Genomic DNA, 27,098 nt, shown 5'->3' on the forward strand with positions numbered 1-27,098 from the left:
AAGAAATGGGCTGTAGGTTGATTCTGCTGATACAATTGAATATCATGCAAGATGCTCTAACCTAATGTAGCAGATGCAAAAAGATGCCTGAGCAAAGTTCCCACGTCTGTTTTTCAGGGGAAATGGAAGTTAGTTTGAAAATACTGTATCCCTGAAAACTGGAAACATCCGCTTTCTTCTGACTCCTTGGAGAGTGAGTATACTGGGAATAATTGAAATCCATACACAATCCTTAAATATCCAAGGATTTGGCAACGTCATTAATTTCCTAAATCTAGCAAATCCCCATTTTGAGAGATACTGACTTTATGATCAAAGTTATCCTTTTATGGGACTAGAGTCGATGATAATGAATACAGGCTGTTTTCAACCAGAGAAGTTGTTGTTTTGGTTCAGATCCTCTTTAATAGAGAGAACCAATGTCCTCCTCCTCCCTGTCGGACATTTTAGTTCATCGTTTTGGACTTTTGGAGTTTTCTGTCACTCAAGTGCTGGTGGACCCAGTAACTGGGGTTGATATCCAGGCGTATTAGTTTTTGCACCCAGGGGTCTCTCTTTGCCCCCTCCACAAACTCCTCCAGAGTTAGCTGACCTGGAACCAAAGACAACAAGGAGATCCTTATTATTCTACCTAATGTGTATCCACGCTGTCATTATACTGTATCATCAAGAATTAGTTAAAGGCGATAGCTCACTCCAAATTTTTTGAGATCTCACAAGTAACAATTCCTCCATTTCCCACGCCATCGGTTGAGTAGATCAAGCCATACATAGGTCACTTTTTTAATAGTGTCTCGCTATGTCATTATTTCTGACACATGACCATCCTGCCAGAGTAAAAGCTAAAGGCTGTCAAAATACACAAATAAGTGCTCCAGTACTCACCGTCACCATTCTCGTCAATTTTCTGGAAAATATGGTCACAAACCTCTTCAGGTGTAAGGTGGATTTGGCCTGCCTCGTCACTGACAGAACCTTTCTTTATCTTGTAGATGATCTACAGACATCCCAAACAGAGGAATGTTACATCAATCAACTGTTATAGTTACGTTTTGCAGACGTTGGTTCCTCAAAGGGTTTGAGAAATTTCCTTCCCTTCCATATGTGTGCATTTTAAATCATTAGGTTAGTACAAGGACAGCTGGAGAAAGTTCCTACCATATTCTTTACACCAATTCAATGCTTTTAAATCCATAAGGGGGCGTATACGAGTACACACTTCGGGGGAGCAGTAGAGCATCAGACTACAGCCTTCAAGTCCAAGAGCAGGGTTTCTCAACTTCGATCCTGAACAGCCACTGTGCACACAGATTTTCAATTACCCTATAAATTGCTCCAATTAAGAAGCCTGAATGAAATGGCCCAAATGTAATTCATTTGAATTATTCTAACTAGAGTACTTCTAATACTGCCAATACAGTAACTATGCCAACAGTGAATCTGAGAAAAATGTCTTTAAAGTATTTTTGTTAGCCATTCAAATAGGTTGTAGGTAAATAAGTGATGATGCAATGACGTATCATCTTATTATGAAGTAACGTTTATGCAGATCAACCATGACCACTGATTTGATCTATGACACCTAAAATGCAGATACTGCACTCTGCCTTTGTATGACCTTAACTATATGGGTAATGCAAGGGCAAAGTGCAGTATCTACAATATAAATGTGTTTATTCAACTTTGTTGTTGTTTTTCTGTTTGATAAATAGCTGATTCTCAGAGGCTTTGAGTTTAGTGGTTACCTGACCCAAGCAGATATATACGGCTTAGTGTCTAATTGATAATGAGCTATAGTGTGCTGTAGAACACATCCCTTCCAGGAGCCATGTTGAGAAACACTGGCTTAGAATGTTACTATAGGTCGCACTTCGGCCCAAACCCTTACCCTAATAATTATTCTCAGCTCGTGCCTGTCCAGTCGCCCATTGTCATCGTTGTCAAACACCTTGAAAGACCACTTGAGTTTATCCTCGAGCCGTCCTCGAAGCACAAGGTTTAGCACAGCAACATACTCAATGAAATCCATGGTGTTGTCCTGTAATAGAGACAGACAAACGATCATGACCAACTACAGCCTCAATAAAAATCCTTACGTGTTCTCCAAGTAAGAAATACATAACATCCCTGACAGTGGGCATATGTAAAACAAAAGGTATACCATGGGATCATGGTGGATTGTGAAAATATAGGGAAATAGACCTGGGTCAAATATGTATTTTCAGGTAGCCTATATCCAGATACTCATCCAGAGAGTTGTGGACCTTTTTAGACTTCTGCATCGAGCCTATTTCAAACTGTTTCTCATCAATTGTTACATTGGTGGTAACTGTGGGATAGCTTACTGGCCTACAGCATTGTCTTGGGCCTTTGTTGGAAGTGTGGCCCTATTTCCATTTGGGTCTTTCCATGTCAATTCAGCAGGCCGTAACACCCACTCAGATTCTTCTGAAGTCGTTTCTGTAGTTAAAAACAGATACTATTAGCATTTCTGCAACATAATTTTTTGAAATATAATTTGATTTCTGAGAAATTAAGCTGTTTGATTGCACCTAAATTGGACATTTTAATTTATAGGATTCATAGAATATTCAATAAATATAGTACCTAAGATACGATTTGGACCTTAACTTTTTTCTAACAAGGAGTAAGACGTGAGGAATCCAAAGAAATGTCCAAAAGCCACCCACGGACCTACACAACAATCCCACCCCAACTTCGAGTTTATAGTATCAGTTCTGTATGTCTGATAAGTAGTATGGAGCTGCTGCTCTGAGTATTATTTCTTCATCATATGTAATGTATTCTCAGTGAATTTGGTGACGTTTCTTTTCCCCATTCAGAGAAATTAGTAATGGAAGTTGTTAGGTTTATATCCCATCCTACATCCTGATATTACCAGGTTCTGACCACTAGGAAAATAAATATGTTGTATTGTCACAGACACTAGATAGGTGCAGTGAAATGTGTTGTTTTACAGGGTCAGCCATAGTAGTACAGTGCCCCTGGAGCAAATTAGCGTTAAGTGCCTTGCTCGGGCACTTCAACAGATTTTTCACCTTGTCGACTCGGGTATTCAAACCAGCAAATCCAATGCAAGTCAATGGTACCTATTAGCATTTTTGCACTTCATATCCATATAATCTATAAGTAACACCATTGAGTTAACATAAACATGTAATTAATAGCCCAGGTGTTTATTTAATTAAATTCCTGAACACAACAGGTGCTTATTAGAGACAGGCTTCTATTTAAGCCAGCTGTCTATTTCCTTAATGCACACAGCTTTTGCTCATTTGCATAGTTAATTGTTAAATTCCAGCATTCACTTCCAGCATTTTAATACATTTCTTCATTTTCCTACACTAATGTGTTATCGTTTACAAACTGTGTCACATTTCTTTAGTCTTAGCATGCCTCTATTGATTTTTTTCTTTACTTTTCCTTAACAGAATAAGTATTATTTGAAACAGGCATTTATTTGCTGAAATGTGTGCCGCCACCTGGCTATTAAAAGGGACAGACGGCTATTTGAGACTTGGCATTTAATTGAAATGAAGGTACACAATACATGTTAAATACTTTAGGATGATTTGAACATGAAGTGTGAAAATGCTAACATAGGTACCATAACCAAAGCATGTGTTGTCCATAGACTGCTTACAGGGTGAGGAAACCAATATGTAATTTTGTAATTTGCGTGAACTATCCATTTGAGGGGGGTTCAAACATTGTTCACCTAATAGCAGGAACACCACCATCTAGTGGTCAAACCAGGTAATATCAAGATGTAGGATGGGACATAAACCTAACAGCTTCAATGACTCATTTCTCTGAACAGGTAGAATACAATACATAGAATGAAAAAACAAAACTCAGAGCTGCAGCTCCATACTACTTGTCAGACATAGAGAACTAATAATACACTCATTGTTGCGGTGGGATTGGCGTGGGGTGTGGGGGGGTCCATTGGTGGCTTTTGATGTCTAAGTCACTGTTAGAAAAATAATGGTCAAATTTGGAAGTTAGGTATTATATTTAAAGAATACAAAAACTATTTCAGAACAATCTGAGAAGGTTGGTGTTGAAATCCTCTTTCTTGTGCTTTTTGAGGTGGAACGACCCATTTGGCTTTACACTCTGGCCCACTTTATGGAAGAGGGGTGTTATGGCCATCTACCTATAGGCTTTTAATTAAGCATATGGCCAAATGAAGCATGATAGTGTACAGACAAATAGCTTAGCCTACATGTGGAAAGAGCACACATTTTGGGAAACCCATATTCTAGAAAACAATATTAATAATAGTATTGTACTAAAATTGTATAAATCTATATTCATGAATTAAATGGGATGTTGAAAACACTTGAGTTGAGGGGGAGGGGTCTATGATAACTTTAGGCCTACACCAATGCAACATGTTTTGTTACAGTTTGCAAATACATCATTTACAGTAAATGCAAATGACCCAGGTCTGCTTGTTTGTATTCAGAATCTTACCCCATTCATATCAAACGCACTGAATATGCCCTCCATGTATTGCGATTCCGGCGAATTATTGTTTTGAACCCCAAACATCCTTTTGAACTCGTGCAAGTACAACGAACCGCTGGGGCACTCATTGATGAACCTCCTGTAGAGGTCTTGAATTGTCGATACTTCCAACTCTTCTTCGCTGGTTGACTGAGCTTGCTGATTTTGACCCATTGTAAAGTAAAAAAGGTTTGAGTGAAAAAGTTCAAAGTGTGAAAAAGACAACGCGTAAATTTAAATCCAGCTGTGGGCTAGTCTCCAATATGGCTGTGCGCAATAGCCTGGGGACACGGTTACCTCCGAGGTTCATAAAATTTGTAAACCTTTAAGAATTCGACCTCGTATCTTCTCTCTGCTCCCTGCATCGTTGCCTTTGATGGTTGTGCGTGCAAATAGGTCTGACAACATAGGCTACATCATGTGGGATATACATACGTTAACCCCAGGCTAACTTATTTTTAGCAAGACTTGTCCTATATCGGCATTTAGTAATCTGCAGACCTGATCCAATTGGACGATGTAATTTGTAGACCTACAAGGCTACAGTGTGCCAAATAGAGAGTATATGTCCTATAACTTTTGTGACTCAACTGGTTTTATTGTGTTAATATTTTATAAAACATTTTCACAATTGCATTTATGTTATAAAACCTTTTCACACCTGGAATGGAGGTTGTCAGGCCATGGGCAAATGATCACCCGTCACTATCTGAGGATTAATAAATACATTTTCACTGAACAGTCACTTCTGAAGTCAAAATAGTATGTGTACAGAGATCAGAACAGGTAAAATATAGGTAACATATCCAATAGTAGGTTGGAAATGAGTTTAGAGTGTTACTGGATGTAACAGAAGTTAGGTGTTTAAATAGAGAGGTCTGTTGGAATTTGTGAGGCTCTGATGTAAGGTTCGGCAATTGTTACTTTCAGATAACCCATGTTGGGGAATACCTTAAGGTTGGCTGTGGGTCAACGAAGGATTAACTGCACACACTGGCCTGTCACGAGAGACTAGACCCAGGACAGCTTGATTGTATTCACTCTTAGAAAAAAGTGTTTCGGATAGGGTTCTTCGGCTGTCCCTGTAGAAAAACTATTTTTGGTTCCAGGTAGAACCCTTTCACCCAACAAGGAACCCCTGAAATGAGCTTTAAAATTAAGAACTCCTTGGTGATAAGGAACCAAAAAAAGATGTCCCCTACAGAGACAACCAAATAACCCTTTATGGTTCAAGGGAGCACCTTTTTTCTAAGTTAGTACCTTAGATTGAGATTCTGGCAATGAATCGCTTTTAACTCCAGTGACCCATACCTGACCTATTGTTTTCAGCATCTCAGTCTACCTTTTGCATTTTTATAAGTTGATAAAGATAAGAGATATCATTAAAGTTCAGGTATGGGCTAAGAGTGTTATGAGATATTACACAAGTACAAGTTGATTGGCTCTGGTGTAAGCTTCTTCAACATGACCCACGTGGGGGAAAACCTCGATGTTGGCTATCGGTCAAAGGAGGATTTATATGAAACAGAAATTACATTGACATTTTATTCATTTCACAGACTCTACAAATAGTGCATTCATCTTAAGATAGCTAGGTGAGACAACAACATATCACAACTGTAGCAGGTACATTTTCCCTCAATAAAGTAGTTATCAGCAAAGTCAGTGCTAGTAGGAAAAGTGCATTTATTATTATTATTATTATTATTATTATTATATGGGGGAAGGTGCATGATTCAGCGAGATGATTCAATGTGAGATGATTCAGCGAGATGATTCCATGTGAGATGATTCAGTTGAGGTGTTGTATGAGAATCAATTCACCCTGATAAGGATTCATTAAACAAGTCCGATATTAAATAGAGAAGTCAGGTAGAAGTTGAGTAGCTCTGGTGCAAGGATCAGGTTAGAGTAACTCCCTACAGAAGACCCTTGTTGAGGAATACCTCGAGGTTGGCTGTGGGTCAATGAAGGATTCATCTGCAAAGATTATTCAGTTATGCCTACAGTCCTAGAAAAAGATGGTTCCAAAGGGATTATTTGTATAGGGATAGGGTTCTACCAAGAACTGTTTTTATCTGAAGAACCCTTTCTGAAAGACAAGTGTTCTATGTAAGACAAATGTTTCTACCTAAAACCTTTAACATTATAAAGAACTGTTTTTGGAAGAAAGGGTTCTTTGATGATTCTTTGGAAGCAAAGAATGATTTTTCAGAAGGCAAGAAGGGTTCTTTGGAAGGCAATAAGGGTTCTACAGTGAGGGAAAAAAGTATTTGATCCCCTGCTGATTTTGTACGTTTGCCCACTGACAAAGAAATGATCAGTCTATAATTTTAATGGTAGGTTTATTTGAACAGTGAGAGACAGAATAACAACAAAAAAATCCTGAAAAACGCATGTAAAAAATGTTATAAAATAATTTGCATTTTAATGAGGGAAATAATCCGGGCAGACGGGCCACTCTGGCTGATCCGGGCAGACGGGCCACTCTGGCATCTCCGGGCAGAAGGGCCACTCTGGCAGCTCCGGGCAGACGGGCCACTCTGGCAGCTCCGGGCAGACGGGCCACTCTGGTAGCTCCGGGCAGACGGGCCGCTCTGGCAGCTCCTGACTGGCGGGCGGCTCTGGCGACTCCTGACTGGCGGGCTGCTCTGGCGACTCCTGACTGGCGGGCGGCTCTCGCGACTCCTGACTGGCGGGCGGCTTTGGCGACTCCTGACTGGCGGGCAGCTCTGGCGACTCCTGACTGGCGGGCAGCTCTGGCGACTCCTGACTGGCGGGCAGCTCTGGCGACTCCTGACTGGCAGGCAGCTCTGGCGACTCCTGACTGGCGAGCAGCTGACGCACTAGATGCCTGATGCGTGGTACTGGTACTGTAGGTATTAGCCTGGGAACACGCACCTCAGGGCTAGTGCGGGGAGCGGGAACAGGACGAGTCGGACTGGGCTGACGCACTGGAAGCCTGGTGCGTGGTGCTGGTACTGGACGTGCCAGACGGGGAACACGCACCTCAGGGCTAGTGCGGGGAGCGGGAACAGGACGAGTCGGACTGGGCTGACGCACTGGAAGCCTTGTGCGTGGTGCTGGTACTGGACGTGCCAGACTGGGGTTTCGCACTTCCAGGTCCGCACGAGAGACAGGAACTGGAAACACCGGGCCATGGAGGCGCACAGGCGGTCTTGATCTCACCTCCTGCACAACCCGTCCTGGCTGGATGGAACTAGTAGCCCTGTATGAGCGGGGTGCTAGTACAGGGCGAACTGGGCTGTGCAGGGGCTTGATGGTTGCCGTGCGTAGAGCGGGCATAGGGTAGCCTTGTCCTAGGAGGCGCACCGGTGACCAGACGCGCTGCGCAGGCATCCTCCTACCAGGCTGGATGCCCACTCTAGCATGGCATCTGCGAGGGGCTGGAATAACTCGCACTGGACTGTGCGTGCGTATGGGCGAGATTGTGCGCACTTCAGCAAAACACGGCACCCTCCACTCCATACGGTCCTCCATATAAACACGGGGAGCTGGCTTAGGGCTCACCCTTGGCCCAGCCAAACTACCCGTGTGCCCCCCCCAAAAAAATTATTGGGGGTGCCTCTCGTGCTTCAACGCCAGTCGTGTTCCTCGGTAGCGTTCCCGGTCTTCGCTCCATTTTCTCCATGGGCCCTCCCCGGCCATAATCTGTTCCCATGTCCATTTCTCCCGTTGGTCCAACTTAAATTCCCCTTGCTCCTCAAAGTCCACCTGTTGCTCCTTCCTCCGCTGCTTGGTCCGTTTGTGGTGGGAGATTCTGTCACGGTTGTCGTCTGGAATGGTGGACCAAAAAGCAGCAGGAATGTGGATGCTCATCTTGATATTTATTTAGACCAAGAAAACACCAAAATAACAAACAACGAAGAACGAACGATCAACAAAACAGTCTTGTAAGGCTCACACACGCAAAACAAGAAACAATCTCCCACAAACACTAAACCAAACACATACCCATATATAGGACTCTCAATCAGAGGCAACGAGAAAGCACCTGCCTCCAATTGAGATTCCAACCCCCATTAACCTAAACATAGAAATACAACTAACTCGACTAAACATAGAAATACATAAACCAGGAACAGTGCCCAAAAACCCCGGAATACATAAATCAAATACCCTTGTACCAAAAACACCACCCCGAACCACATAAAACAAATACCCTCTGCCACGTCCTGACCAAACTACAATAACAAATAACCCTTATACTGATCAGGATGTGACAGAAATACAAAACTAGAACATAACAACATAGAAAAACTCAACTAGAAAACCCCCCTGTCATGCCCTGACCTACTCTACCATAGAAAATAACAGCTTACTATGGTCAGGACGTGACAATCTGTCTAAAACTTTACATATACACTGAAGCTATCTAGTGGCCAAAATCTAATTTGCACCTGGGCTGGAATAATGCATTATGGCCTTTCTCTTGCATTTCAAAGATGATGGTACAAAGAATGCTTAAGAAAGGTTGTTTTTTTCTTGTATTATCTTTTACCAGATCTATTGTGTTATATTCTCCTACATTCCTTTCACATTTCCACAAACCTCAAAGTGTTTCCTTTCAAATGGTACCAATAATATGCATATCCTTGCTTCAGGGCCTGAGCTACAGGCAGTTAGATTTGGGTATGTCTAATCAGTAATCATAGGATTATTATTACATCTAAGCATCCATTTACCCACATTTTAGTCCAATCTCAATCTTAATTACAAATCCCCATTATCATAACTGGACCTTAAAATCAACTACCAGCCTAAGTTACTAGTTAGATCATGGCTAGCCCTACTCTGCAGTAAGTAACTTAGCTAGCTATAATTTCTTACACCACTACAATACCTAACAGGCTATCTGCAAATTGTGGTAATCTTTTGTGTAACGTTAACAGATTGATAATAACAATTGTTCGTTTTGAGTTCAAGTACGAAAATCTAACTGAGTTAATGGATTTCAAATTGCTGAATGTTAACTTTCTGAACACTGACAGCTGTAGCCTACTAGTTAAGAGAGATCGGTTCCCAATTATAAGGTAGTTGTTGTGAAATTGTTAGGTTAGATTACTTGTTAGATATTAATGCATGGTCGGAACTAGAAGCACAAGCTTTTCGCTACACTCGCATTAACATCTGCTAACCATGTGTATGTGACAAATAAAATTAGATTTGATTTGAGTTACCCAACATTAGCTAAACATTTGTACACTGTAACTTACGACACTGCACTGTACTGTATATGCGTGTATTACCAGCACAGATGTTAACACAATGTTAGGCTAAATTGGGAACCGATCTCTCTTATCTGATTAACTGTCGGTTAATGGAGCTTAAGGTCTGACGTTAACTTACACAGTGACTCAACTTTCATAAAAATTGTTCAGGAAACGTAAACCTGATGCTAAACCTTAAAACTTACTTAAAATATGATGCTTTCGCCAATTGCGAAAAGAGCTCGTGGAGCTGAGGAAATATTCTCTCTTCTTCTGTATGTTCCTCTTATTCTTCTGTATCTCGCAACCAACATTAATATTCTCTCTTCCTCATCCTCGATTTGAAAAATGCGCTGCCGAACGTCAAAATAAATGCTTCTTTCAACAAGAGATGAGATGTCAATCAGCATCAAACTGCCAGTGGCAAATTCAATTTTGGGGTGACACCCGGGGTGGCCAATCAGATGTCAGGGGTGTCCAGTGCCACCCCGGACACCCCTTTAGCTCTGCCCCTGCAAGTTTGGTGGGCTATTAATGACCATCAGCAGCATCAGAGCTTGGAGAAGCCTAATTACTGTGACTAAACTGTCACATGGAATTTGACTGCAGTCATGACTTGTGACTGCCGGTGTGGCAGTAATACGGTCACCATAACAGCCCTAGGTCTGGAGATGGTACAGTATGTACCAGTTACGAGCTGGTATGTTCTGACTGACGCCTTTTAGACTCAGTTATCCCAATAAAGATCAACCTGCCTCCCACACATCTATTAAGGAGAAAGTTCTCCCCATGTCTCACACATCTATTAAGGAGAAAGTTCTCCCCATGTCTCACACATCTATTAAGGAGAAAGTTCTCCCCATGTCTCACACATCTATTAAGGAGAAAGTTCTCCCCATGTCTCACACATCTATTAAGGAGGAAGTTCTTCCCATGTCTCACACATCTATTAAGGAGGAAGTTCTCCCCATGTCTCACACATCTATTAAGGAGAAAGTTCTCCCCATGTCTCACACATCTATTAAGGAGAAAGTTCTCCCCATGTCACACACATCTGGTGAGGTAAAGTGTTTTTCCAGTTCGCATTTTGGCTACCGATGATGACTAAGAATGTTCTTCTTCAATCCTATGAGGTCAACTGTCATTCATAACTCATTGTGTACCCATGTCTAATCTATTGTGCATTTTTCCACGCCTGCACTGCATGTCACAGAGGTCCATGTCAAGATTCTTAACATGAAAAACAACATTCTTCTACTTAGTCATCATAGCTACATTCCACCTTATTTAGCTGCCTCTAACTTCCTTCATACTGCACACAATGACATAAAAATGGTATCCACAAGTCTATCTGAATCTGGGTAAGTACACAAAAGGCGTAATTGCCAGAATATTGCAGTATCCCTTTATTTACCTGTCTATAGGCTACGTATACACTCAACCCCATATGTATTTGGACAGTGAAGCTAACATTTAAAATGTATCTCTACACTCCAGCATTTGCAAATGTTTGGTCCTGCTTTAAATTCAGTTTAGCTTATAAATGCTTCATAAAGCCTTAATAAAGCCTTCATAAGCACTACATAAATGTGTCACAAATCATCTATAACTAAATGTCATGCTCTATAAAGGGTTCATAAGTGTGGCATAACTGTGTGACATAACCACCCATGTCAAATGTGACATAACCTACTATGTCATATATGACACAAACCTGTGCTTTATAAAGGGTGACATGAACACCGCTTAATAAAAGCTTTATAAATTATATCAAATTGAGACTTCAGAAATCTAGCTATAACCTTGTCGTGCATGTTGGTAGATTATTGCAGGGACCACCCATACGTAAAAATGTATGTGTAAAGGTATTGCTTCCATCCCTCTCCTTGAGCCAACCTTGGCTGGAACGATGGACCCTCTGAACACGACAACAGTCACCCACAGAGCATTGTTACCTATAGCTCCACAAAAAGCAGCGGCAGAGCAAGGGAAACAACTAACTAGCTAGCCATTTCACACTGGTTATAAATGCACGCATGACTGTAAGTCGCTTTGGATAAAAGCATCTGCTAAATGGCATATATTATATTATACTGTATATTTATATTACATTTCTAGGATGGCCTAAACTCTTTACTTCTTGGGTGCACAGCCAATATTGGACGTGACCCCAAAATACTGTGCTGCAGGATGACACACTCTATAGTGTAGTCAAGCGTAAAACATTGGTAGGGCCCTTAATTATTATTATTATTAGATATTTTTTGGCCTAATTCAGGGTTTTTTCTCACAAACTTTCTCGGTTTTGTTTTGCCAGGATTCGTATTTCCCCCATTTCTTTCCAGCTTCGCTCTCAAAATCACATAAAAATATGGATATAATAATAATAATAGGGTGATCTACACACCAGGGGAACTTTTTTAGATCTAAACTTTTAGTGCACCTAGCACTGTTGTTTGGGTAGCTATGTTTCTGTGCATGTGACAGAGTTCACAAATCAAAATGCCCACATGTGGTGCAACGGGTAGGTTAACCTTTATTTATGGTAATATAAATTAGCTAAGTGTTTAGATAGATTATATGGCTACCTCAATCTCTATTTCAAATAATTTCAATGACTTCACAGCTGCTAGTTAGCTAACGTTAGCTATACCAATGCTACATTTAGCTAGCTAGCAGGCTCAGCTAAATAAAAATCCCCCTAGATACTTTACTACAGTATACCTCATAGCCAAGTCTCAAGCCATGTCATGAGATTTGTAAATGAAATAGGACTAGGTTGTCTCCAGCTAATAATCTTTCATTTTCTATTACAGCAAATCAAGTCCTGATTAAGACATTGAAGATGAATATAGCTCAGAAACCAGTTAGCTAACTAGGTCTAGGCCTAATTGTTTTGTAATTGAAATGTATGTATTGCATTCCATTTGTTGTTATTCCACCTTATTAATTTGATTTGCCAACACCTGTAGTAAGTGTCCTTGGGGTGATTCATGCATGCCATTGACTATGGGTGTTGGCCACATACCTACGTATAAACTATACCTATAAGCCAATAGTCCCAACCCAACAGAACTACACAGAAGAAAGGGTGAATACACAGAAACAGGTAAGCTGTTCTAACACATCTGTTTGTAGAATAGAACATGTAAAATGCAAATGAAGACAGTTTTGAAGAAGGGGATAATGATATTCATGGTTATGATGATAAATATAATAATTTTTGCTTCTAGATTTGAATGGACAAGGAGCTTGTGACAATGAGGAATCAAATTATGCTTTTTGTGCTGTTTTTGTTAATGACGAGTAAGTACTTTATCCACTTTGTATGATGATGATTGTGTTAGTATTTTACATGTGAATTTAAGCTTGCTCACCTTGACCCCCCTCCATTGTTTTTCGAAAGGTAAGGTGACCACTGCTGATTTTGGTGAGTTTACATTACACCCAATAACTGATTTCAATCCACTTTTCAACTCGGACTAAATTGTAACTGAAACCGTCATGAGATACTTACATAACATGAAACAAGCAGAGATTACATCACTTAGTCTTAGAGGCATAGGTGGTAGTTCCTGAACAAGCACAGATTCATCGATTTTACTTCCTTATTCTACCAAAAGAATGCTTGGTGTGGAAACTACAAGTGTGAAAACTTGGCCTACAAGCATCCTAAAATAACTTATATTTAACTTATATTGCGACAATGTCACTCGAGAAGATCTGTGACTTAAAATTAAAGATTTTGAGAGGGTGTGCATGGATGTCTGTGGTATGTGTCTACCACAGGAGGTTGGTGGCTCCTTAATTAGGGAGGACAGGCTCTTGGTAATTGTAAGGGGTGCGTACTGGCGGCAGAGAAGTCAGACGCAGGAGAGCAAAAACTGTGTTTCCAAACGGTGCAGTTTAATAACAAAAAAAACCATCGGAAAACAGAACAATCAAATAATGGGTACATAACCCGACGCACACCAGGACAGACGTGCACAAGCACTTACAACAAACAATCACTGACAAGGACATGAGGGGTAACAGAGGGTTAAATACACAACATGTAATTGATGGGATTGGAACCAGGTGTGATGGAAGACAAGACAAAACCAAAAGAAAATGAAAAGAGGATCAGCGATGGCTAGAAGGTTGGTGACTTCGACCGCCGAACGCCACCCGAACAAGAAGAGGGAACAACTTCGGCGGAAGTCGTGACAGCAATGACTGGAGCAGAATTAGTGGAATGGTATCAAATACGTCAAACACATGGTTTCCATGTGTTTCATGCCATTCCATTGACTCCATTCCAGCCATTATTACGAGCCGTCCTCCCCTCAGCAGCCTCCACTTATTGCATATACTATAGGAGTGTGTGTGAGAGAGAGTGTGTGGCTTTCTTTAGATATTGTTTTATATACAGTATATATACTGTAAGACAACATGTTGACAATCTTATGTTGAAAGAACACTTGGACCCTAAGCCCATTATGGAATGTCCACTTGCTGATGTGCCTGATAGTGATCTCTCCAGTATGCCACTGTTTTGGGAAAAATGAGAAGTCAGACAATATGCACTTACATCCCAGCTGTCACATGTCCATATTCAAAAATTCAAGACCCATTCCCGAGCATCTCGTGTCCCGCCGCAATCTAAAATCAGTGGGGATTTAAGCGTTTATAAAAGACCAAATCTCTTATTTTGGGGGCTACAGGGTTTTACAGGAAGTGCTACATTTCTAACCTCTCTGTCTTTATCCTCCAGCGACCACTTCAACAACTGATGTCCCTTCAACAACCCCTGGTGAGTTTACATTACACCCAATAAATAGCTGATTTCAATACACTTCTCAATTCTCTCTTGCTGGATTGTAACTGACTGAAACCGTCTCTCATCTTTATGAGATGTTATGTTAAATAACAAATATTATATATAGGTGGGGTTGTCACGAAGAGCTGGGATTTGATCAGTAAAGATGTTGGTGTGACGCGGCTTGCCACTGACTGATCCGCCAATCACTGTGCATCACGATTTACATGAGGGTTGGGTTTGGATTACAATCATGTCAATGTTTTTGGATTTAGCGACTAATAATTTTTACACTATGAATGATTAAGTTTTCTTATGGCTTTGTCCTGTCCCTCTGCAGCAGACACGTTTCGAGCTTTGGGTTTTGGCACTCTCTGGAATGTTGAGAATGTTGAGGGCTGGTGGCTTGTGCTCTTGCTAAAATATTATTTTCTGAATACTAGAATTAGCAGAAAAATGAATCAAATCAGAGCAAATCGAATCTATGGAAGTCAACCCTAGTTTACCTCGGCCCTCCTGGCTCAGTGATGAATTATTGTTGCTGTCGAGTTGATACTCTTGAAATGTCACAAAATACTTTTTAAATCACCTGGTGGTTGAAGCATGAAACAACGCAACACATTACTCTTAAAATTTCCCAATTTTTTTAAAAACCAACCGGTGGCTGCAGCAGGGTAGGGTACTAGAGGTAAATAGCCCCCTGCGGTAACTGCCCCCCCCCCCCTTAATTCACATCAGACCACAAGATGTCACCAAACTATTTTTATATATGTGCTTCTACCTGTCATTAAGACCAGGGTTTCCCAAACTCGGTCCCCAGGACCCCAAGGAGTGCATATTTAGGGTTTTGGCCTAGCACTACACAGTTGATTCAAATAATCATCTAATCATCAAGCTTTGATCATTTGAATCAGTTGTGTAGTATTAGAGCAAAAAACAAAACGTGCACCACTTTGGGTCCCAGGGACCGAGTTTGGGAACAGCTGATTTAGACAATGACTAGCCCAGTTAGCGCTAGTTTATGCTAACTTGCTAGCTAGCAACTTCACAAGCAGTAAATGCACTTGCATCCCAGCTGCCACTTGTCCATATTCAAGACCCATTACCGAGCATCTCGTGTCCCGCCGCAATCTAAAATCAATGGGGCTTTAAGCGTTTTTAAGAGACCAAATCTCGTATTTTGGGAGCTTTACAGGAAGTGCTTGTGCTAAATTTCCAACCTCTCCGTCTTTATCCTCCAGTGACCACTTCAACAACTGATGTCCCTTCAACAACCCCTGGTGAGTTTACATTACACCCAATAAATTGCTGATTTCAATCCACTTCTCAATTCTCTCTTACGGGATTGTAACTGACTGAAACCGTCTCTCATCCTAATGAGATGTTATATTATATAACACATATTATATATTGGTGGGGTTGTCACGAAAGAGCTGGGATTTGATCAATAAAGATGTAGTTGTGACGCGGGTTTGCTGCTGCATGGTTGGCCAATCGCTGTGCATCACGATTTACATGAGGGTTGGGTTTGGATTACAATAATGTCCATTTACCCACTAACACTAGATTAAACAGATGCTCTGATTGTGCTCTATCCAATCGTAGCCTCCATACAGTGAGACAGCCCTGTCCATTACACAGTGCCTTGGAGACTCGGCATCGTTTACATAAAACAACATGTTGACAATCTTATGTTGAAAGAAGACTTGGACCCTAAGCCCATTATGGAATGGCCACTTGCTGATGTGCCTGATACTGATCACTCCAGTATGCCACTGTTTTGGGAAAAATGAGAAGTCAGACAATATGCACTTACATCCCAGCTGCCACGTGTTCATATTCAAGAATTCAAGACCCATTCTCGAGCATCTCGTGTCCCGCCGCAATCTAAAATCAGTGGGGCTTGAAGTGTTTATAAGAGACCAAATCTCTTATTTTGGGGGCTCCGGGGCTTTACAGGAAGTGCTACATTTCTAACCTCTCTGTCTTTATCCTCCAGCGACCACTTCAACAACTGATGTCCCTTCAACAACCCCTGGTGAGTTTACATTACACCCAATAAATAGCTGATTTCAATACACTTCTCAATTCTCTCTTACTGGATTGTAACTGACTGAAACCAATGTTATATTAAAAGAACACCTGGACTCTAATCCCTTTATGGAATGGCCACTTGTTGATGTGTCTGATAGTGATCACTCTAGTCTGTCATGGTTTTGGGCAAAATGAGAATTTAAATATTGCACTCCAACTGCCATTTGTCAATATTCCAAAATGAAAAACCAATTCCCAAGCATCTTGTGTCCCGCCGTGACCTAAAATCACTTTTGCTGAATTGCTGAAAAATCCCAAGAGTTTCTTCTCCATTTAGTGTGTGGCATCAACCAAATCAACAACAAAATAGCTGGGGTGAGGATGACAATGCAGAAAGTTGGCCGTGACAGATTGTTAGATAATTGCTGTATGGCCTAACTGTAATGATGTTATTAACGGACCATTTTGTTCATCTCAGGCCCACTCTATCCATTTGGGGCTGGAGACACAGTGAGCTCCCGATCCGATGATGGAAGTTCCCCTCCTATAACCCTGGAGCAGCCATTTGTTTATTTTGGAAAACCGTATCAACAGATATACGTGCGTAAAAATACATGTTTTTAACCTCTCTGGGATAGTACATACATTATGGAGTGATAGTAGTACATACTGTATTTATTAATATGTTGCATGTTTTTTTTTGTTTTTTACTCCTCCACCACCCAGAGTACAAATATCTTTTGTTTTTTTTAACAGCTTTTCTGCTACATATACATACATTTTACATACACATTTTACATACATGGTACTTTTATATAAAGCAGTTACATAACAATAATACATTACCAAACATAAGGGCTTTAATCCCACCCCTCAGCCACTCTCAGCAGATCCCACCTATCACCATAGACCACCCTTGTTTGGTTTCCCTGTGCCATATATTTATCAATGTGCTGTGATGTTTTAGATCCTTTTTTTACCTTTCTAATCGTATAGTATCCATGGATTGTGAGCTAAAGATGAAAACCTTTCCTACGAGTATTATTATATTATTTATTGACTAACTATGGCTTTCCAAATCACCCAACACTGCTATTTGTAAGGTTAATTTTAAGATCATGTTGTGATTTTTTAACCATTCCTGAACCTGTGACCAGAAACAAGCTACATGGGGGCAATACCAGAATAAATTATCTATTAATTCTATCTCTTCGCAGGCAAAATCTACAGAGCTGAGATTGTTGTATACACCCTATATATAGCATTCTGTTGGTGGCAAGAATTTTATATAATAACTTAAATTTAAAAACTTTAAGTGTTGAATCAAGTACAGTTTTTGTACCAGTTCATAAACCATGTGTCATGGAATTGGTACATCGAAAATCTCTTCCCATTTATTTTGCAACCTGTATGGCGCAGCTGTCAACATTTTTGTCCTCAAATGAAACTGGTATATTTTTCTATTTATGCAGTTCCTTTCAGCCAATTTGTATCTTTGATATATGGCAGGCAAACAAGTTCCCTACCTTCTCCCTTTTCCACTTGCCTCCTTCATTTTTGTTGTAGTACTGCATCCAGATGGTTGTAAGTTTGGATTGAGCAGATATTCCCATATATTTAAATAGCTAAATATGTGACATAACTCCTCCATTTCTATTCATAATATCAGTAATAAATATAATACCATTTAAAAAGAAAATCTATAAAGAATGTTTTTTTATTAATAAGTATATTTGAGTTTAACCATAACATTTGTTGTAATATTTGTTCTATCTTTTCTTGAGGATAAAACAGAAATTGCAACCAGCTTTGTATGGCTTGTTTAAGAAAGGGCAATACCTTAAACAAAATTTCATTTTCAATCTGTATACATGCAAAAAGGCAATTTTTGAACAAAGGCTGAGCCTTTCTTAATAACCTACTGAAGAACCATTTTGAGTTTAAGTATAATTTATGTATTAGTGAAGCTTTTAGTGAGAGGTTTCAAATGTTAATATTTAATAATTTTAGCCCCCCAAACTCATATTCATTATATAAATAGGCACGTTTAATTTTGTCTGGCTTAGCATTCCAAATAAAATGAAATGAGACTGTGCAGGGATCCAGATTGCGGACTTAAGAAAAAATTTGAATCATCAGCATACATTGACATTTTTTGTTTTTATCCCCTGGATTTCTAACCCCTTGATGTTCTTGTTGGATGTAATTTTAATAGCTGGCATTTCAAAGGCCATAATAAATAGATATGGAGACAATGGACAGCCTTGTTTTACTCCTCTTAAAAGCTCAATACATTCTGAGAAGTAACCATTATTTACTATTTTACACCTGGGGTTGCTGTAAATAACTTTAACCCATTGTATAAGAGATTCACCAAAATTAAAGTCATCCAGGCATTTATATATAAATTCTAGACATACTTTATCAAATGCCTTTTCAAAATCTGCTATGAAGACCAAGCCTGGTATCTTCAATGTTTCATAATGTTTAATTGTTTCAAGTAATTATCATATATTATCTCCGGTATATGGTCCATGTAAAAACCCTGTCTGATCAGGATGAACAATATCTGGTAAAACCTTTTTTATTCTATGTGCTATGCATTTCGCCAGGATTTTCGCATCACAACATTGAAGCATTAGAGGCCTCCAGTTTTTAAAATGGACTGGGTCTTTATACTTACCACCTGGGTCCTGTTTTAGTAGTAATGAAATCAGACCTTCTTGTTGAGAACTTGAACGTCTACCATTTGTATAGGAGTAATTCAAATATGTTAATAATGGATATTTGAGTACATCAAAAAAGTTCTGATATACCTCTACTGGTATACCGTCAAGTCCTGATGTTTTCCAGACTGAAAATATTTTATTGCCTCAAAAAGTTCCTCTTCAGTAAGTTGGTCTTCACACAGGTCTTTCTGTAAATGTGTTCATTTTAAATTATTGTTATTATTATTATTAGGAAAGAAATCCTTACAGTTAACATCATTCAGTGAAACAGAGGAGACTGAAAAGAAAACGCATGTTTAAAATATTTTGCTTCCTCTTTCAAGTTATAATTTGATGAATCATGGATAACGAGTTTCTGTAAATTATTTTTGGTAGAATTTCTATGTTGAAGATTTAAGAGAAATTTTTAGCATTTTTCACCATTTTCCATCCAATTCACTTTATTTTTGTAATACATTACACTTGATCATTCTTGAATAAGTACCTCCATTTCTTTTTTCTTTTTTTCTAGCCTATTTTGTGCCTCTATAGTACAATTTCCATTACCTTCTACCTGCGCTGTTACTTCCTCTATTTCCTTTATTAGTCTAATCTATTTTGACCTAAACTGCTTTTGTTTTAATGATGAGTATTGTATTGAATGGTCTCTAAAAGTACATTTAAAAGCATTCCATACAATATGTTGCATGTACTTTATTTATTCACGCATGCATTTTGTCTGATTTTCATTTACTTTCACTTGTCAGTGTTGTAAGCGATGCAAAACCATGATCTTCTCCAAAGATCTGTCCTTACAAATAAACATATTAAGAAGCGTAACCAGTTGTGTCTAAACTGTCATACAGACTTTATTTCCATTTCAATTAAGTAATTTCATTTCAGGTGAACCACAATGGACATCTGACCTTCAATGAAGCATTTGCCAGTTACAAACCATACCGATTCCCTGCATTTTCCTCAAGAGATCTGATCGCTCCATTTTGGACCGATTTGGACAACAGGTGGAATGGTACCATCTCTTACCGGCAGTACAGCAGTGGTAGTGTTCTTCAACAGGCCACACAAGACATTAATCAGTACTTCCCAAACCTGGGCTTCTCTGTTAATTGGGTCTTCGTTGCTACATGGGATAAGGTTGCCTACTACAACAATTTTGGAACAGTAAGACTTTTTGTTGTGGCTCTGTTTTTATTGTCAGCTAAAGTGATGCTTAGTTATTTTTAAGTCGATTAGTAAAAGCCTGTGAAGCTATAATATAAGATGTACAATGGGCAAGATTGGAACATGACACAGGAGGCTACAGTATGTATTAAAATGTTTATCTAATTTCCTTAATACAAGGAAATCACCTTCCAAGTGGTTCTGATTGCTGGTGGCCAATCCTCCTTCATCCTGATGAACTATGGGGAGATTGCACCAACAACTCAAGATATTCAGGTCAGAAGATTGAATGCATATTATACATTTTCATGAAGAAACATATATGGGTTTATATTCATTATCATGAGCATAAATTGTATTCCTGATGTGAATTATGTATGGATAGTATTTTATCTCTGATGCTTTTCATATATTCTAATAATGATCTATGATATGTGTATTTCTAGGCTGGCTATGACACAGTCAGCTCCATCCACTACTTCTCGATCCCGGGGTCATTTCAAAGCAACGACACAACTTTCAGTAACACCAGCAATGTCAATGTCGCTGGTCGCTGGGCCTTCCAGACAAATGGTACTTTCAACAAACCTGGGTTCAAATACTATTTCATGTATTTCAATTACTTTAAATACATTTCAAAATAATTATTCAAAGTTTTTTAAAAGCAGTTTACGTGAATGTATTTGGAAATACATTTGTAAAGTATTATATTTACAGCTACTTCTACTTGATGGCTATGTTTTTGAAACTATGTTTTGAAGTAAAAAAAAAAATAAGATAAGTTCACCAGGATACACTTTGACATCATCTGGTGTGCAACATCACCTTAACCAGTAAAAGTAGACTTTGCCTACTTGTTATTGCATAAAACCACATGATGCACACTAGATGATGTCAAGTGTTTAAATCGCTCTAAATGATTTATTTTCATTTTGGGAAAAATGTTAAGCAAATTATCCATGAAACAGTAAATAAAATGTGACTGATTGATAACATTAAATAGCACTATTATCCCGTTTCTGCACCAAAACTCTGGTATTGCTCCTTATTGGATTTAGGTACCAAGTGTTTTTACATGGTCCTTCGAGACGGATTTAATGACCAATGACAGATTTTTTTTTACATTGTCTGTCATTTCTCTGGATTTAGCGTCCAATAGTTTTTACACTATGACTGATCAAGTATTATTATGGCTTTGTCCTGTCCACTGCAGAAGACATGTTTTGGGCTTCCTTGGCACTATCTAGAATGTTGAGTTGTGCCGGTGGCTTGTGTTCCATGCTAAAACATTATTTTGTGAATTCTAGAATTAGCAAAAAATAGTTTACCTCGGCCTGCATGAATTATTGTTGCTGTCGAGTTGATACTGTTAAAATGTCACAAAATACATTTTAAATCAACCAACTGGTGGTTGCAGCAGGGTACAACGGAAAACACACAAGAGTGGGACGAATCAAGGTGATCTGCCTCCATTGAAAATGAATGACTTATGGACTGCAAAGAGTTTAATTAAGTAGTCGGTGAAATTGGTCATAATTCAGGGAGAGAAAGGGGAGCAGGTGATAGGAGTTTAAACAGCTGTACTCCTCTATCTAATTGAATCAGCAGGATCGAAGGCGGGTGGGGCTTTAAGTGTTTGTAAAAGAGTCCAAATCTCATATTTTGGGGCTATAGGACTTTACAGGAAGTGCTTGTGCTAAGTTTCCAACCTCTCTGTCTATATCTTCCAGCGACCACTTCAACAACTGATGTCCCTTCAACAACCCCTGGTGAGTTTACATTACACCCAATAAATAGCTGATTTCAATACACTTCTCAATTCTCTCTTACTGGATTGTAACTGACTGAAACCAATGTTATATTAAAAGAACAATCTGGACTCTAATCCCTTTATGGAATGGCCACTTGTTGATGTGTCTGATAGTGATCACTCCAGTCTGCCATGGTTTTGGGCAAAATGAGAATTTAAATATTGCGCAATACTAAAAAAAAGTTTTTAAAAAACAAACGAGATAAGTTCACCAGGATACACTTTGACATCATCTGGTGTGCAACATCACTTTAACCAGTAAAAGTAGGTTTTGCCTACTTGTTATTGCATAAAATCACATGATGCACGCTAGATGATGTCAAGTGTTTAAATCGCTCTAAAATATTTATATTCATTTTGGGAAAAATGTCATTTCTCTGGATTTAGCGACCAATAGTTTTTAAACTATGACTGATCAAGTATTATTATGGCTTTGTCCTGTTCACTGCAGAAGACATGTTTTGGGCTTCCTTGGCACTATCTTGAATGTTGAGTTGTGCCGGTGGCTTGTGTAATGTTAAATAAAATTCAAGACCCATTCCCGAGCATCTCGTGTCCAGCCTCAATCTAAAATCAGTTTGGCTAAATTCTAGAATTGTTATTAAGTCAAAATTCGAACAAAATTATTCTCACTTTCGTGTGTGGCATCAACAAGAAAATCGTAGGGGGTGAGGATGACCCTACAGGAAGTTGGTCCTGGAAGATTGTTACATAATTGCTAAATGATGTAGTTGTTACATTGTATTAATATTATGCTGCATCTCTGTATCAAACCTCTGTCTCTATTCCTTCCAGCTCCAACATCTGATGAGCCTTTCGCAGTTGATGACTTCTGCATAGATTCCATTTTTTGTAAAGGACAGGGTTTGACTGGTTCCGTTTATATGCTGAGCACTTTGTTAATTCTGGTGTTTCTTACCATTTTAAATAATTGATTCTTACTTTGTTGCAATCAAGGGAGTGGTTTTATTGGCAGCCATAGTGCATGTGCTATTCGTTCGGGAGATTTCTCTTTCAAAGTAAAGGCTGGAGTGCCCTGGAAGAACAAAAGTGGGGAAGGAGGTAGCCTATTGTCTAATATTCTAAACAGTATTGTATGTGCAGTTGCGCCTTTGAGTTACTCCAGATCCACTCCCATTTTCCTTGGGCCCTTCTTCCTGGGTGTTTTAATGGGCCTAGCTATTGTATTGATTTATTTGTGTAGATGGATAACTTGAAATATATTTACCTATTCATTAAAGTGGCAAATTCCAATAGAAACAAAGCGATCACTGTGCCACTTTTTGATAAACAGTTGAGGAATGGGGCTGGAGAAATGTAACCCAAATTCATAGATGGAGCTATGGGTGCAAGGACTGACTGATAACTATGTTAAACTGTTTCTGGACAGCGGTCAGATGTGTGCTCCTGTGATTTAGATTGAATTGTGTTGATTTAGTTCTGAGCGTTTGTGATGTTTTTATTATTTTGTATCATTGTTTTGGCCAAGCAGAGTGACAGTAATTAAATTATGGTAATTATTGAGATCTGGATCTGCCCTGGGAAGGATAAAAGTTGGAAATATACTTACTTATGGGAGCAATTGTTAACCAATCTCCTGACATACATTTTGTATGTCATTGTGGTATTTTCTAGGCTTATAGACTTAGATAAGTGAGTATCTTTTTACATTGAAGACTTCTGGTATTTTCTCTTTGATAACTGTATTCTTATTGCACAACTGTAATTAACCTGATTACTTTTAAATATATACTGGAACTCTGATTGCAAGTATTAGCTCAAAGTACATATGTCTTAACTTCATCACTCTTTGTGGCAGAGAATTTTCCTGCTGCATCAGGGCATTCAAATGAGCCTTGTGAGTCCCTGAAAAAGAGCAATTATCTTTCTCTCCATGCTGGGGCAGTCGAGTCATTCGGATCAGGGCTTGCGCTAAAAATATTTTTCTCAAATTTTTCATTAATACAAATAGTCTAGTAAATTGCCACCATAGATTTGCTTGGTAAAAAATGACATTCTTTACCTCTGCTGTACAGGATGCTTGTCATAAATCCCCCTTAGTCTGTTCAAAAAGGACTACGTTGTTACAATTACAATACCAACCGGAGGGCGAACATATCTTGAAAGACTTTGGTTCCAAGCAGGACTAAGGGTAACACCGATTTCATCTTTTAGGGAGCGGTAAGGGAGTGAAGTTTATTCATAGTAACGGTTGCATGGAGAAAATCGGACCTTTGAAATGAAAATGGATGGCCCTTCCTTCAACAAAATATATTTTTACCTTAATAGTGCCTAAATGCAAAAAAAAGTATTTAAAAAAAGTGACCCTCCCCTATATCCAAAATAATAATTAAACATAACGTGGGTAGTGGAGAACATGTCTACCGTTTACCATCACTTCTTGGACAGACCCGAGTCCAGAGCCTTAGATTGCAGTTTAAGAAACTGTTCTTCGTCCTGTATGCATTACATGGCATTGCAGGAATTTTGATAGTGTACAGCTGGCAACCCTCATTACGGACACCTGGCAACCATTATTACGTGCACCTGGCAACCCTTATTATGCACACCTGCGCCCCATCATGAGGCACATCTGGATTTCATCACTCCCTGATTACTTCCCCTTTATCTAGCACTCCTTTGTATCACCCATTAGGTAGTATTGTTTCCTGTTTTTATGTTTTGACACGTCTCCTGTTTTTGTATTTACTCCATGTTCGTTCCTATTAAACTCACCAACTGCACCTGCTTCCTGACTCCCTGCGTCTCCTTTAAACCAATGGGTCAAATGAGTCATAGAGAGCAGAACAAGCAACGAGGTGGGCAAAGCCAAGCACAAGTTAGAAAGATCCTATTGGCGCGTTCTAGCATGCATTTGCATATTCCATTAGTGAACACCTACTTTAAAATGGACGTGTGCTATAACTCAATTTGCCTTTGCACTCCTAAACAACACTGTTTTTTTTTTACTTTGGCACTTTCTACAAAACTTAGTCCACTCTGTTCGTAACAGATTCTAGTTTTGGAAACAGAAAACTCTATTGAAATCAAATGTTACGTTGATAAGAATTTGCAGAATATCGGCCAAAATCCATCTCATTCCATCTTCTCCCACTACCGGCCACTGGCCTTCCTCTCAGTACCATATTTGGTAGTGAATGGAAATGCCAAACGGATGCTTCACATTTATACATCCGGTGAAATATCTGTCTCATAGTTTTATCTGTGATGTTACTTTCAAAAGTTAGGCCTTACTTTCCACCCCAGACAGAGTAGGCTTTCCGACACAGGAACATGTAAGCTTTACGTGCTGGCTACTCTTCTTCTGTGGCTTAATCCAACGAGAGGTCACAAGTGTTTCCCTAAAAGCTGTCTGGGTTTAAACATCTTCTATTGTACGTGAAACCGATGTGAAATGGCTAGTTAGTTAGCGGTGGTGCGCGCTAATAGCGTTTCAATCAGTGACGTCACTCGCTCTGAGACTTGAAGTAGGGTTTCCCCTTGCGTTGCAAGAGCCGCGGCTTTTGTGGCGCGATGGGTAACGATGCTTCGGTGGGTGTCAGTTGTTGATGTGTGCAAGGGTCTCTGGTTCGAGCCCGGGTTGGGGCGAAGAGAGGGACGGAACCTACACTGTTACATACGGAAACGGAATAATTTAATAAATTGACAGCGACAGAATTAGATTACTTCCCAAGAAAAGTCCCCAAAAATGATCCTCGGCTATCGAGGGTTGTAGCTCAGCCTCTGAATGTCAAAGAAACTAAACAATGATATCTCCATATGCATCAGACGGAGTCACGCCTTTCCCAGGTATTTTACAGCTTGTTCCTAACATAAAGTCTCGCAGACCAAAGCGCTGTCATAGACCACTTTATATAATCAGATCCATTTTATTTTCTTCAAAATCTTAAGAAAGGGTAGGCCCGTTTTTTAAATTTTTTTATTTATTTTTTGTACAATTTTCTTTAATAAAAGGTAGTCCTACGGGATACCCTCTCATACACCCTCAATTCCAGTCTTGGTTTTAACTTAACAGCCCTTCAGTGACACTGAGATAGGCTATTTAAAGAGTGCATGGTGGGTGGAGGAATTGACCGACAAATCTATGGCTATAGCAGCATATACCCTAATTTCGTATGTTAAACAGGTAGGCTTACTCTCCTCCTGAACTGCCACCGTAGGCCTCCTATGCAGCACAGCCATTGTTTAAGCAGCAGAACACTTTTGATCAGCTAGCGCAGAGCAGGCCGGGGCTCAGGGTTGGAATATCCATTAGCAGTGTGTAATGCGGCCTAGTTTTATTTATACCATCCCACCAGCTATCCATAATGTCTATACATCCCATCACACATATATACATATTTACTTGTAGATGTGTGTATTGTTGTGAATTGCTAGATATTACTGCACTGTTGAAGCTAGGAACACAAGCATTTCGCTACACCGACAATAACATCTGCTAAATATGTGTATGCGACCAATAACATTTGATTATCTTAGAAATATAACTTTGCTCTGTGCTTCTACAAGCATGCAATTCGTAGCCTATAGGCTATAGATCATTTGATTGAGACCACACTAAATAGCCTACAGGCGCACTTGATATTGTGTGCCCAGTGGCGAATCAGAGATGAGGGGCGACATCGGGGACACATTTGTTACTCTGTATTTCGTATATTTTTTTAATCAACTTACCTAGTAAATGCATAGTAATAAACAGGCTCTAAAATGAAGGGGGGGGACTAGCTAAGTATTTGCACCTGTAAATCTTCAGACAGGTATGTTTTAATCATTGATTTTAT

General features: G+C 39.5%; 2 protein-coding genes across 6 annotated transcripts; one reads left to right on the forward strand and one right to left on the reverse strand.

Moving 5' to 3' along the window:
• Window positions 1–805: 805 nt before the first annotated feature.
• LOC115167457 (guanylyl cyclase-activating protein 2-like) lies at window positions 806–4,924 on the reverse strand. Its single transcript, XM_029721883.1, has 3 exons — window positions 4,501–4,924; window positions 1,889–2,038; window positions 806–997 (listed from the first exon to the last, which is right to left on the reverse strand). The coding sequence occupies exons 1-3, from the start codon at window positions 4,705–4,707 to the stop codon at window positions 806–808; spliced, it is 549 nt and encodes a 182-aa protein (XP_029577743.1). The 5' UTR covers window positions 4,708–4,924.
• Window positions 4,925–12,786: 7,862 nt separating this feature from the next.
• On the forward strand, window positions 12,787–25,045 carry LOC115166853 (sushi, nidogen and EGF-like domain-containing protein 1). Of its 5 annotated transcripts, XM_029720734.1 has the most exons (12): window positions 12,787–12,873; window positions 12,998–13,070; window positions 13,171–13,194; window positions 14,518–14,556; window positions 15,804–15,842; window positions 16,562–16,600; window positions 17,075–17,196; window positions 20,208–20,486; window positions 20,667–20,762; window positions 20,933–21,059; window positions 22,217–22,255; window positions 23,092–25,045. In XM_029720734.1, the coding sequence occupies exons 2-12, from the start codon at window positions 13,004–13,006 to the stop codon at window positions 23,229–23,231; spliced, it is 1,011 nt and encodes a 336-aa protein (XP_029576594.1). In that variant the 5' UTR covers window positions 12,787–12,873; window positions 12,998–13,003; the 3' UTR covers window positions 23,232–25,045. The 5 variants fall into 5 exon arrangements, with proteins under 5 accessions (XP_029576594.1, XP_029576595.1, XP_029576596.1 ...); XM_029720735.1 differs by lacking the exon at window positions 16,562–16,600; XM_029720736.1 differs by lacking the exon at window positions 15,804–15,842.
• The last annotated feature ends 2,053 nt before the right edge of the window (window positions 25,046–27,098 follow it).

The sequence above is a fragment of the Salmo trutta genome, chromosome 29, assembly GCF_901001165.1.
Source record: "Salmo trutta chromosome 29, fSalTru1.1, whole genome shotgun sequence".
Lineage (NCBI taxonomy): Eukaryota > Metazoa > Chordata > Actinopteri > Salmoniformes > Salmonidae > Salmo > Salmo trutta.